This window comes from Pimephales promelas, chromosome 17, assembly GCF_988280905.1.
Source record: "Pimephales promelas chromosome 17, fPimPro1.hap1.1, whole genome shotgun sequence".
In the NCBI taxonomy this organism is placed as follows: Eukaryota; Metazoa; Chordata; class Actinopteri; order Cypriniformes; family Leuciscidae; genus Pimephales; species Pimephales promelas.
The window spans coordinates 24,078,616-24,092,056 of NC_142785.1; the positions used below are offsets into that span (position 1 = coordinate 24,078,616).

The 13,441-nt window shown below is 38.0% G+C and overlaps 1 protein-coding gene across 3 annotated transcripts in view; it reads left to right on the forward strand.

The window, feature by feature from the left end:
- Window positions 1-13,441, forward strand: part of afap1l2 (actin filament associated protein 1 like 2) — a 44,903-nt gene that overhangs the window by 30,438 nt on the left and 1,024 nt on the right. The window contains exons 5-19 of one of the 3 annotated variants that reach the window (XM_089122215.1): window positions 345-456; window positions 1,311-1,394; window positions 3,390-3,598; window positions 4,324-4,503; window positions 4,590-4,664; window positions 4,748-4,832; window positions 5,749-5,844; window positions 5,931-6,142; window positions 8,391-8,536; window positions 8,786-8,900; window positions 9,135-9,341; window positions 9,750-10,017; window positions 11,336-11,509; window positions 11,748-11,935; window positions 13,048-13,197. In XM_089122215.1, the coding sequence (XP_088978341.1) occupies window positions 345-456; window positions 1,311-1,394; window positions 3,390-3,598; window positions 4,324-4,503; window positions 4,590-4,664; window positions 4,748-4,832; window positions 5,749-5,844; window positions 5,931-6,142; window positions 8,391-8,536; window positions 8,786-8,900; window positions 9,135-9,341; window positions 9,750-10,017; window positions 11,336-11,509; window positions 11,748-11,935; window positions 13,048-13,197 (2,301 nt within the window). The remainder of the gene's footprint in view (window positions 1-344; window positions 457-1,310; window positions 1,395-3,389; window positions 3,599-4,323; window positions 4,504-4,589; window positions 4,665-4,747; window positions 4,833-5,748; window positions 5,845-5,930; window positions 6,143-8,390; window positions 8,537-8,785; window positions 8,901-9,134; window positions 9,342-9,749; window positions 10,018-11,335; window positions 11,510-11,747; window positions 11,936-13,047; window positions 13,198-13,441) is intronic. The other 2 variants (XM_039664998.2, XM_039664997.2) reach the window with 2 other exon arrangements.

A 13,441-nucleotide genomic window follows, 5' to 3' on the forward strand; every position in this document is an offset into this window, starting at 1 on the left:
CTGTAGATGCCGCAAAATTTGTGAGACAATTGTTTTTTATGCGCAGCTAAAATTTTAAAAAGGAGACTTTGAGACTTTTCAATGACAATATATATAGGCTATATATTTTTTTTCAGTTTTTTATATTTTATACTATTTAAAAAAGTGCAATAATGAATATTTATTATTATTGTTATTTTAGTTATATATTTAATTGCTCCACCTCTGAACAGTTGATTGTAAACTCACATTCAGGAGACTGCACCCAACTGTAACTCCATTTTTAATTGGAAATACATCAAAATTGCATTATTATTTGATAAATAATGAGAATGTTGACATCGCAACTTTCTGTTTTTTCTCAGTGCAACCTTGGGAGGGAGCCCTTTCCTCTTCCACCAGCTCCTGCTCCAGCATCTTTAGTGCCTGAAAGTTACTATGAAGATCCACAACCCTATGACCCTATAAGCATCAATGGTACGTCTCTATTTGGGCCTAAAGGTCCCCTACATGCAAATTATCTTCTATTGGTGATTTTTTCTTTGATGTTCATGTCAAATCACTATTTAACCTGACTGGGTTACTGATTAGTGACTAAGTTCTCATTATTATTATTGTCGCTCTTGTCCTATGAGAGTGAACCTGTGGACATTGAGTGCTCCGTTTTAGCTCAGTCCCACTGTAATCTACAGCTTTACTGTGGTACAGAGAAGCCTGCAGGCAGGGAACTCAGAATACAGTGAAGGTCTTTGTTCAGCAGTAACCAGTCCTCTGGCTCTGGACACGCAGTGACGGAAGATTGACCGTGAACCCAGGAAATGGGGCCAACAGTGATGGGGCATTTGGCTGGAGGTGGAAAGTTCAGCCCAGCGAGGGGACAATCATTTACAATATTCTTCGGAAAATGACGTCTCATTTTGGTCAAAGGATACAGAGGAATTATTATGCAGCTGTGCTGTGTAATATCAACACACAAGGGATGCACGGGGCCAAAATCTGAGATGTTTCGGCACTTGTTTCGGCAGCTGATATCAAGCCAAACCACGTGGTTTAGGATTACGTTCTGACAGTGAATAAGCCCTAAAACAATTCAAGCATTACAACCACAAGACACAAATATTTAGTGCAGTCCAAGATGGTAATATTGATTTTATGCAATTCTAACAAACAATTCTCATTCAAAATGCACTTAAAACACTTACTTCTTCCTGTTTCTTTCATGTGACATGTCAGCCACATAAATGTTTCACTATCTGTAGCTTCTCACCTGATTTTTTTCTCTTCCTCCCTTATTGCATTTCCCCTTTTATTGTGCTCCTGTGTTTCTGTAGATTTTGGTTGCTTTGCCATCATCACAGGGGGCAGGAAACGCATAGAAGCTTCAAACACTGTGGTCTATGCTGTGATCACTCGGGGTATCTATCTCTGTTTCTCTCAATGTGCATCAGGAGAGAAAAACAAAGAAACCGCTCTAACTTTTTTGGCTACGGCGAAGTGCACGGCTCTGAGAAAACCTCATTGTTTAATGTATCTAAACTTGAGGCCGCTGACTTTGCACGTTCTTGCTGGCTTTAGAGCATGCCGCACATATGCACTTTCACATTTTTTTAGCCCCTCCCTCTCTCTCTATATATATATAATGTAGTATGTACTATATAACATCTGTAAATGTAATAATTATAATAAATAATATGATAATTATATTGCAATAATGTAATATAATACATTTTATTAATGTGCATGTGCAGTGATAAACATATTAATATTATTAATATATATCACGACACTGATCAAAGGTTATAATAAAAATTATTCAACCCCCATTGCAAATCAGGTTTATTGGCAAAAATTTGAACAAATCAAACAAAGGTAATTGAATTCCCTCAACACAACAAATGTTTTAAGTGGTTCCCCTTAAATTCAATTAAAAATGCAACTTTTAATGACTTCTTCAGTCTCATAATTGTTCAACCCCTTCATGGAAAACATTTTTAGTACTTAGTAGAACATAATTTTGCTGTGTTGACCCTCTGCAAATCAGACACCAACTTCTGGCAGCATGTCTCCGGAATCTTAGCCCAATCCTCATGAGCAATGACCTCCAGTTCAGTAATATTATTGGGTTTGGTTGCTGCAACCACCGCTTTCAAATCACACAAGATATTTTTTATGGGGTTCAAGGCAGGTGACTGTGATGGCCACTGTAGAATCTTACAATTGGTGGAATTTGCTTGGGATTATTGTTCTGTTGGAAGGTCCAATGACGCAAGCTTCAGCTTCCTCGCTGACGACATGACATTTTCTCCTAGGGTTTCCTGATACTTAGTACAAGTAAAATGCACTAAGATATATCTTGCCTTCTACACGCTGATGTGGCTTATTTATATGATTTTGAGCAAATTGGAGCCGACTTTTCTTGTGCTTTTGGGTCAGTTGTGGTGTATGTCTTGGAATAATGACATTAAAACCGTATATGCATTTAGTACATGCCTTACTGTGAAAGCTGAAACCTCCATGCCTGTTATCACCAAGTCTTGCTACAGGTCTTTTGCGGTCACTCGAGGGTTTTTCTGAACCTGCCTTCTCAGAAATCTGTTTTCAGCCATTGATTGCTTCTTTTTTCTGCCCCTCCAGGTAGTGTAACCACTGTTCCTTTAACTTTGAACTTGTGAACTGTGCGCCCAACGGTGTCTGTATTACCTTCGCTATCTTTTTGTATCCTGTCACTTGTTTGTGATGGTTGATACCTTCTTTTAACTTTTTGGACCATTCTTTTGACTTAGCCATATGTCTAACGTGCAGTCAAATGCGACACTCAACAAACCCATAGCACGTTCAGATATTTCATGTGTTCTAGCTCAAGCACACCTGGTGCAACTAATGAAGCCCTTGATTCGTTGCTGTTGTGAGGGATTCTATTCAGGGTGTTGAATCATTTTGAGACTGCAGAAGTCATTCAAGGTTGCATTTGCACTTGAAACATTTGTAGTGTTGAGCTATTCAATTACTTTTATTTGATCTGTTCATTGCAGACTGAAAGATTTTCTTTGGACGCTGAATAATTTCAATAACAACTCTAAATCTGTTTGTTTCTCCTACTCGTCTAGACTAACTTTGTTTAAAAAGCTCATACAATTCAGTTATAAAATTCGTCATCATTCTCTAACCCTCTTGTTGTTCCCTTTATTTTCCACGGAAGACAAATCATTCTGGACTGTAACAACAGAACAGTCATTTTCTGAATGAACTATTTCTTTACGAATCTGATTTTGCAGGGAGAATTTGCAGTGAGTTAGGTTTTTACTGTCATTTGCTCCAGTTCAGTGGTAATGAGAATGAACAATTAGATTATCCCTATCCTCTCCTTTTTCTTTATTGACTCGCATTTTTCTCATGTTTCACATATACAGAAGATACAGAGCCAGTGAGCAGTTCATATGAGTCGTATGATGAGGAAGAAGTGACGAAGGGCAAGTCCACAGCACAGCACCAGTGGCCATCTCCTGAGGCATCCATCGAGCTAATGAAGGATGCACGGATCTGTGCCTTCCTCTGGAGGAAGAAGTGGCTCGGCCAGTGGGCTAAACAGCTGTGTGTCATTCGTGAACATCGTCTCCTGGTAGGTGACATCATTGCTTATGTCAGTGACACCCATATCCCACCCATTGCTGATCTATGATAGGAATGTTTACACAGATCCGGGTGTTTGAAATCAAGTGTTTATATTTCTTACTAATACTGGTAGTAATTTACTTCAACATATGCTTTTAACTTTTTTAAATGTCCTTCAAACAGATCATTTAAAGTCAACCTAAAGTAAAATATACTATATTTATTTTCTTAATGAACACTTCTGGTCTACGTGTGTATGATTTATTGTTGAAAATTATTCAAAAAATGTTTTTTCTAATCTATAGTCAAAATTTAACTTGAAATGACATTCCTATTTCCTTCATCCAACAGTCATGGAATTGTTCATGAATCAGTCATTTTCCAGTGAATAAAAACCAAGCTCCATCCCACATTTTGACATCAAAAATTAAAAAAAAGGGGGGTTTGAACATTTTACGATTATGCATATCGCAGACACTTTATCTAAAGTGACTTACATTGCATTCAGTGTTTACATTTTATCACTTCATGCATTTCTTGGGATTCGAACCAATTACCTTGGTTTTGCTAGCGCCATGCTCTACTATTTGTGCTACAATAGTTTTATGTTTACATTTACCACTATATCCACAATTTTAATGAAGTTCTATTACGAATGATATATCATTCTTAAATTTGGCTGTAAAAACCTCCAAAAATTAATCCGATTTTTCTGGCTGGTACTGCATTCAGTGCTACAAAAGCTCAAAGGATCAGACTCCTCTGCTGGATATCAGTTTGCTTGGCTGCAGTGTTATCTACAAAGAGAAGCAAACGAAAAGGAAAGAACACAAGCTGAAAATAACCCCGCTGGGTGGAGAGGCCATTGTCCTGGGACTTCAGAGCAAAGAGCAGGCCGAACAGTGGCTGAAGGTGAGGGGCAATCATCCCATATGGATGAACAATTACCGGTAAAGCAGTGTTTGTTACAGCCTAGTAACTAGTTCCATCTTCTTCAGGTTATTCAGGAAATTAGTCCGAAAAATACTGCGGGATCTGATGTAACCGACTCTCCAACACTCATCTGTACTAAGGTATAACAGATTGCCGTTTATTCCCTGATCCCAATTTTGTCTCTGAGTCAGGTTAAGCTAAAAAGTTCTACCTTTTCTGCCAGGGTGAGCTGAGCGAGAGATACTCAGTGGCATCTGAGAGTGGCAGCAGCACAGACAGTCACGCAGAGAACCTGGAAAACAAAGATGGTGAGAGTGGACTGTTTCAGCCCTTCTTTTAGATGCCACTGCTCATTTTAGCTTTACACTGGAAGTGACTTGAAGATGCTCGTAGTGTTGAAGATGAACATCAAATCAGTATGCGACCATACCGCTGTAAGCTTAGTGTCAATAATATTTTTTAATAACTGTGTATACAACTTCATTTTTAAAAGAAACATGCAACAGAAACATGGCTGGCTCAACACACACTTCCAGAGTAGAAGCTTCATTGATTTATACTATATACCATTCATAAGTTTGGGGTCAATAAGATTTTTTTTTTAATAATTTATTTATTTTATGCATACAATTGATCAAAAATGACAGTAAAGACATTATCCTGATGTAAAATAATTCAAATAAATGCTGATTCCTGAAAAACAGTATCGCAGTTTACAAAAAAAAAAAAAAAAAAAAAAAAAAATTAAGCAACACAACTGTTTTCAATATTGATATTAAAAAATCTTTCTCCAGGACCAAATCAGCATATTAGAATGATTTTTGAAGGATCACGTGACTCTAAAGCTGAAAATTCAGCTTTATCATCACAGGAATAAATGAAATTTAAAATAAGTAGTTAAATAGAAAACAGTTGTTCTAAATTGTAATAATATGTCACAATATTCCTACCTTTAATTTATTTTTGATCAAAATGTCGCCTTGGTGTATTGTCTGGTTTTCCTTGTATTCTTAAATGTATACACTATGTAAAAAAAAATTTTAAAAAATAAATAAATAAATAATAAATAAAATGTCGCCTTGGTGAGCATAAGAGACTTCTTTCATACACATTAAAACATCATATAACCCCAAACTTTTGAACAAAATATTTAAATACCAGATTATAATATATAGTATAATCATATATATAATATTTACCTTTTAATTGTCATTTTAACTGTAGTTAAGAAGAAATACGGCAAGTTTAGTAACCTTATGAACATTGGTAAAAAGAAGATTTCCTCTTTGGAAAGTCCAGAGAAGTCTGTGGATCCGTCAGGTAACAAACCATCACAAAATTTATTTGGCCAGCTTTTAAAACTCCTTCACAGTCTAAAATGTTCATGTTTATTACTCTTTTTCCAGGCTACCTTAATGTCCTGGTGAACGCTCATTGGAGAAGCCGGTGGTGCTCAGTGAAGGACAGGCAGCTTTGGATCTACACTGACAAAAGCAGGAGCAAAGTGTCCCAGCAGCCACTGTCTCTCGAGGGGTGCATGGTTCTGCCAGACCCCAGCCCTGAACACCTGTACTCATTCCGCATCCAAATGGATGGAGAGGAGCTTGCAATCCTAGAAGTGAGTAGAGATCAATGATGTTCATTACTAAAGTCCTGCATAGCAAGACTTGTGCAGCTTGTTCTGCCCACTGACAGGAAGTGATCATCTGACCGACATCCAACCACGGTTCATTTTGTTTCCATAATGCATTTTAGAGATCTGAAAGAGATGATACCACAACAACAGACTGTGGAAAATAAGTCTATAATAGCACAACAACAAACTCATTGAAGTATGACACAGCAACATCATACAGTCAGTGATATAAAGATGCATTAGTGAATTTCTGTCCATCTAAACTGAGCTATTTCACAGACATTAAACAGAATATACAGTTCTAGCTTGCTTAAGTATCTCAAACAAAACTGAATATCTTCCAAAGTCCTTAGCAAACCTTGGCAAATTCTGTGATTGCTTCTTCCTCGCGAGTGCTCTTATTTATACTGCAAGTACTGTAGCTTGTGAGTGCTTTGCATTTTTTTGTGCAATACTCATTCAGAAAATGAACTGTTGGCAATCGGTGGTGTATAACAGATCTGTACAGAAGAAATATTTGTTCCAGTTAGAGCTGGACCAGGAAGCTGCAGAAAACCGGAAGTTCCAAGGTCACAGATTAGTAATCCTTTACACTCTCATGATGAGCCACTGTTTTTCCCAGTCTCACTGTCTGATGCCCCCATGTATCTTGGCATCAGTCCATTAGTCTGAATGAGATTTCTGAGATGTGTGAAATTTCCCTCTCCATTTAGTTCTGGTGTCTACAACTTTGCAATCTTCACAGCTAGTATTTACAGTGTATGCTACACAAATAATGTAGCCTATGCTTCTATGGCAAGCCGTTTTAGCTTTTATTCATCTCCAGGATATGAATTCTTGATATCAACAATTACATTCTTGATATCAAGAATTACATTTTTTGATATCAAGAATTTAATTGTTGATATCAACAATTAAATTCTTGATATCAAGAATTACATTTTTGATATCAAGAATTAAAATTTTTTGTTATCAAAAATGTCATTCTTGATATCAAAAATGTCATTCTTGATATCAACAATTATATTTTCACTAGTGAAATGTCCCCATAAGCTGCCATTCAAAACCAATTGTTGATATCAAGAATTGATTTCTTACTAGTTGAAATTCCAATTTCACATATCAGAAATACAATTATTACTAGTAAAAACCTTTATTTTTGATATCAATAATTAAATTGTTACTAGTTGAAATGTCTATTCTTGAAATCCACTATTGAATTGCTACTAGTAACAATGTTCATTTTTGATATCAATAATTAAATTTTTACTAGTGACTATGTTAATTGTTACTAGTCAGAAAGCCATTTTGGATATCTGAAATAATATTGATATCAGAAATAAATTTTCAGATATTAAAAATGATAATTTTTACTAGTACCAATTGAATTGTTGATATCAAGAATAGACATTTCAACTAGTGACAATTTAATTATTGATATCAGGAATTCACATTTTTACTAGTAACAATGTAATTATTGATATCAAAAATGACATTTCTACTAGTAAAAAATCAATTCCTGATATCAACAATTTATTTTGAATGGCAGCCTATGATGACATTTCACTAGTGAAAATATAATTACAGATATCAACACTTACATTTTTTGATATCAAGAATTCAATAGTTGATATCAACTAGTCAGTTGTTGATATTAACAATTAAATTGTTGACATCGAAAAATGTAATTGTTAATATCAAGAATTCATATCCTGGAAATGAATAAAAGCTAAAACCTCTTGCCATTCGTTCAAAAGTTCGGGGCGGTATGATTTTGAATGTTTTTAATTGAAGTCTCTTATGCATACCAAAGATGTATTTATTTGATAAAATTTGCAGTAAAAACAGTAATATTGTGAAATATTACAATGTAAGATGTCAGTGTTGACAGATTTTCAGCAGCCAGCACTCCAGTCTTCAGTGTCACATGGTATGGTAGTGTATTTTTGTATTTCTTTGTGTACCTATTTTGGGTCACAGCTCATAAAGTTATCCCGCCTTCATTCTTGAGTTGTTTATCATCAGTTTTCAGTAAGACACATCTCGGTAAACAAAGACAGAGGGGACAGAATTACTGCATGGGATAGTGAGGATTCAATATAAACTTCAACGTGACTGCCATCTTCAGGCCAGAATGAAGTCAATAGCAGACTTCCTATTTGCGCTTGTTAAAGTATCTGAATATCTCAGCAGGGTATTGATGATTAAATATCCTCCTTTTTCCTTCCAGGCTAAATCCTCCGCTGATATGGGCCACTGGCTCGGGCTCATACTGTCACAAACCGGCACTAAAACAGAGCCGGAAGATCTCACCTACGACTATGTGAACTCAGAGAGAATATGCAGTATTGTCAACGCTGCCAAGACATCCATGTAGTAAGTTACTTCCTGCACATCAGTAGTTAAATTAACATACACTATTAACATACACTAAACCTGCATGGGTTTCTTTTTATGGTGCACAAAAGGAGAAAATTTGAACTATATCCTATGGCCTATGAATATCCAAAATTACAAAAAATCACTATAAATGTACCATAAAAGTGGCCAATGTGACTTGTGATCTTATGATAGATTTGTTTGCTTTTTGGAGATTTTTAAGCCTGATTTGTGTGTTTGTGTCAGTTTAATGCAGAGGAGGTACTCAGAGCCCAACACATACACAGACAGCCCTCCGTCAGACCCCTATACCTGTGATGACATATACGATGATGTGGCATCCACAGAGAATGAACAGGAGGTGAGTGAAACACACTTGCAATGATTTTGTCATAAATCTACACATCCCACTTTATTGCAGCTGTGTTTATTCTGAGTCATAGACTCAGGACAGTCGAAGATTCACTTAGCAGTGGGCCAGAAATAATACGAGTGGCAGGAAGTCATTGCTGTGACAGTGTTGTGTTTTTGTAACCCTGCAGGCCATCCAAATTCAATAATCTCTCTCTGATACTGTTCCTCTCTCCTGATGTAGGAGGTTCAAGAAGTTCAGAATGGCAGCGAGGAGGGAACAGCAAGCGCTGAAGAGAACGGGAAGGAGAGAGTCTATCTGGATCTGATCCCGGTTCGCTCCTTCCTGCACACGAGCTCGGGCAGTGTGTCACCCCAGATGTCCAACACCGTACAGACAGAGCTCAGTCCCTCAGCTGCTCCAGAACATGATCAGCTACAGCCTCAAGAGGTTAAGATTAGATGCAATGGAAATTCACCCTTGTTATTTTCTAAATGCATGTTCATAGATCTAGTTGAAAATGAAAAAATCCATGTATGTTTCTTTTTTTAACACTGGATCTTCCTGTTAAAATGACAGACTTCACTCTGATGAGATATTGCAAGACATCACTAATCATTTATATTCCACCCCTGCAAGCCCACATCTCAAAATACAAGAAACAGCCAATGCTTAGAAACAAGTTCCTGTCCTACATCTTTCTTCATCAATAACCTGTTACACTCAGATGAATGTCACAATATAGATGAAAACATTTGTCGCAACTCTTTTTTACTAAGAATTATAAATTGGATTCTAATGTGTTACCAAGGCCACAGTAGCACAATGTTTGCTGAATGTTTGTCTCTTCTAAAACAGTCTGAATATGAAACTTCACTACCAAGCAGCACAGAGATCCTGGACCCTACACCTGGAGCCCCAAGAGTGGACGCGGATCCCTCTCCAGCCCCCAACCTGTGCGTCCAGCCTCAAAAAATCAGTTTCCTTAGTCAGCAAAACCAAAAGAGGGCCTCTTTGTCACACCAAACCCAAACCCTACCCCAGATGCCCCAGAGTCCTCCCACCTCCAGAGGAAGAGCCGCCAGCGCGGACAGACTTCTCGATAGGCTCAAGTTCTCTCCAGCAGGTGAGAGCCTTCAGCTGTAATGCAGACCTACAAAAATGTTATTGATTTTTCCCAACCATGCACGCAAGTGAGTATACACTCATCTAAAGGATTATTAGGAACACCATACTAATACTGTGTTTGACCCCCTTTCGCCTTCAGAACTGCCTTAATTCTACGTGGCATTGATTCAACAAGGTGCTGAAAGCGTTCTTTAGAAATGTTGGCCCATATTGATAGGATAGCATCTTGATGTTGATGGAGATTTGTGGGATGCACATCCAAAGCACGAAGCTCCCGTTCCACTACATCCCAAAGATGCTCTATTGGGTTGAGATCTGGTGACTGTGGGGGCCATTTTAGTACAGTGTTCAAGTAACCAATTTGAAATGATTCGAGCTTTGTGACATGGTGCATTATCCTGTTGGAAGTAGCCATCAGAGGATGGGTACATGATGGCCATAAAGGGATGGACATGGTCAGAAACAATGCTCAGGTAGGCCCAATTGGCACTAAGGGGCCTAAAGTGTGCCAAGAAAACATCCCCCACACCATTACACCACCACCACCAGCCTACACAGTGGTAACAAGGCGTGATGGATCCATGTTCTCATTCTGTTTACGCCAAATTCTGACTCTACCATCTGAATGTCTCAACCGAAATCGAGACTCATCAGACCAGGCAACATTTTTCCAGTCTTCAACTGTCCAATTTTGGTGAGCTCTTGCAAATTGTAGCCTCCTTTTCCTATTTGTAGAGGAGATGAGTGGTACCCGGTTGGGTCTTCTGCTGTTGTAGCCCATCCGCCTCAAGGTTGTGTGTGTTGTGGCTTCACAAATGCTTTGCTTCATACCTCGGTTGTAACGAGTGTTTATTTCATTCAAAGTTGCTCTTCTATCAGCTTGAATCAGTCGGCCCATTCTCCTCTGACCTCTAGCATCAACAAGGCATTTTTGCCCACAGGACTGCCACATACTGGATGTTTTTCCCTTTTTCACACCATTTTTTGTAAACCCTAGAAATGGTTGTACATGAAAATTCCAGTAACTGAGCAGATTGTGAAATACTCAGACCGGCCCGTCTGGCACCAACAACCATGCCACGCTCAAAATTGCTCAAATCACCTTTCTTTCCCATCCTGAAATTCAGGTTGGAGTTCAGGAGATTGTGTTGACCAGGATCACACCACTAAATGCATTGAAGCAACTGCCATGTGATTGGTTGATTAGATCATTTCATTAATGATGAATTGAACAGGTGTTCTTAATAATCCTTTAGGTGAGTGTACATGCAGAATGTGAATGTAGGTCATGACTCCTATATGCTCCTCTTGTTTAGCAGCTCCAGGGTCGGTTGAGGTGAAATTTGGGAAGAACAGGACGGAGGCCGACGTGAGACGTTACACCGACGATAGAGACCGGCTGGAGCGAGAGAGGGAGGAGGTTAAAAACATTCTGGCCGCACTGAGGAAAGATAGACGAGAGGTGAAAGAAGAACTAAACTCCTGTCAAGGTACTGCAGTGACACCTAATGGTCATGTTAGGAAACACTCATGTTAAAGCAATAGTTCACAAAAAAAAAAATAGTTTAGTCATTTTTTATCAACCCTTATGTTGTTCTAACTTTGGATTATTTTCATGCTGCTAATGTTTGCTAATTTTATAAAACTTGATATACTTTTATTTAGTGCTGATACTGTCAGTGTGCATGTTAAATGCTAAAAAAATGTTTTTGATTATAACTTTCATAGACCCCACCCAGCAGGCCTCTCTGGAGGCTCGTCTGAAGCAGATGGAGGAGACGTGTCGTGAGGCAGAGCGTCGACGAGTGGAGGTGGAGCTTAGCTTGATGGAGGTGAAGGAGAGTTTAAGAAAAGTGGAAGCTGGACCTTTTACACTGGGCACCACGGTAGACAGCAGTGTACTGGAAACTTTAACGGTTAGTCTCATGACAACAGAATTAATTTTTTGTCTGACTCTTTTCATGCACTCTGTGTAGGGGAATGTAATAATAAACGTTGTTTTTAATTATGTATTATACATAATTAATTATGTATTATAGTTTTTTAATGAATGTAGCTACACCAAGAATGCATTACTTAATGAAAAGTGACTGTAAAGATTTATATTTATATTTCAAACTTCTTTTACAGTTTCTATTAATCAAAGAATCCTGAAAAAGATTAAGTTTAAAATGTTTCTTGAGCGCCAAAGATCATGTGACACTGAAGACTAGAGTAACGTTGCTGAAAATTCAGCTTTACCATTACATGAATAAATTACATTTTAAAAGATATTAACATAGAAGACATTTATTTAGAATTGTAATAATAATTCACAATTTTACTGTTTTTACTGCATTTCTGATCAAATAAATGCAGCTCTGGTGAGCATAAGAAGCCTCTTTCAAAAACATTAAAAAGTCAACATGACATCATGACTTTTGCGTAAACATATACGCCACTTTCGCGCCAGGTGGCGTGTTATCTCTACGCATTTTGAGCTATCCGCGTGTATCCGCGTGTATGCGTATATGTCTACGCCATTAACGCCCGCGTCATTCCGCGTGTCTGTACACGCAGTCAAATCTCCAGTCATAAATGCCATTAACCCCAGTGATGGTTAAGTTTAGGGATGGGGTTGAGGTAAGTCATATCTTTTTCTTTCCTAGGATGGTAAGGGAACAGTCATAAATGCCATTAACCCCAGTGACGGTTAGGTTTAGGGACGGGGTTGAGGTAAGTCATATATTTATATAACGTTAAGTCAACGGCGTTCATAAACACGCTGAAAGGCGATTATGCGTCTTGATAGCACGCCAAAAATGGAAATACGAATTGGCGTGTCATACACACGCTATTTCATGAGATCAGTCTGAAAAAGTCTTGACCTGTTCCAAAACCAAGTGATTTGCAAACCTAGACATAAGCACTTTCAGCACAATTGTGGTACAATTCAGGATAGTTAAGAACTCAATCCCAATGTGTTTCTGTTTTGTTTTGTACCCTATATTTGAACTACGAGAGCTGACTTGTATTGTTTTGTTTGTAGCCCAAGATGGCACCTGTCGCCAGTCCTGCTCCAAATACAAATACACCCACCAACAATGGAGATTCACCTGTAAACTGTGCCACAGCGATGAAGAACAGACCCGTGTCCATCATGGCACCCAACAAAGGAAACGTTCTGCAGAAGGCCAAGGTCAGAGTCCATTCAGGCATCCATAGTTCTGACAGAGAGCTTAGCTTTTTTATGATGACTTTTTGATAATCTTACAATCTTACAACTTTATATTAAAAAAAACAACCATTTCTCAGTCAAAGCAACTGTACACAACAGAAAAGTTCTAATGCCATGGTTTTTGGACATATACCACCATGGTAATCCCATGGATTAATTCGAAGTACAGTGAAGTAGCATGCAAATGACAGTGAGTTTGGGATCA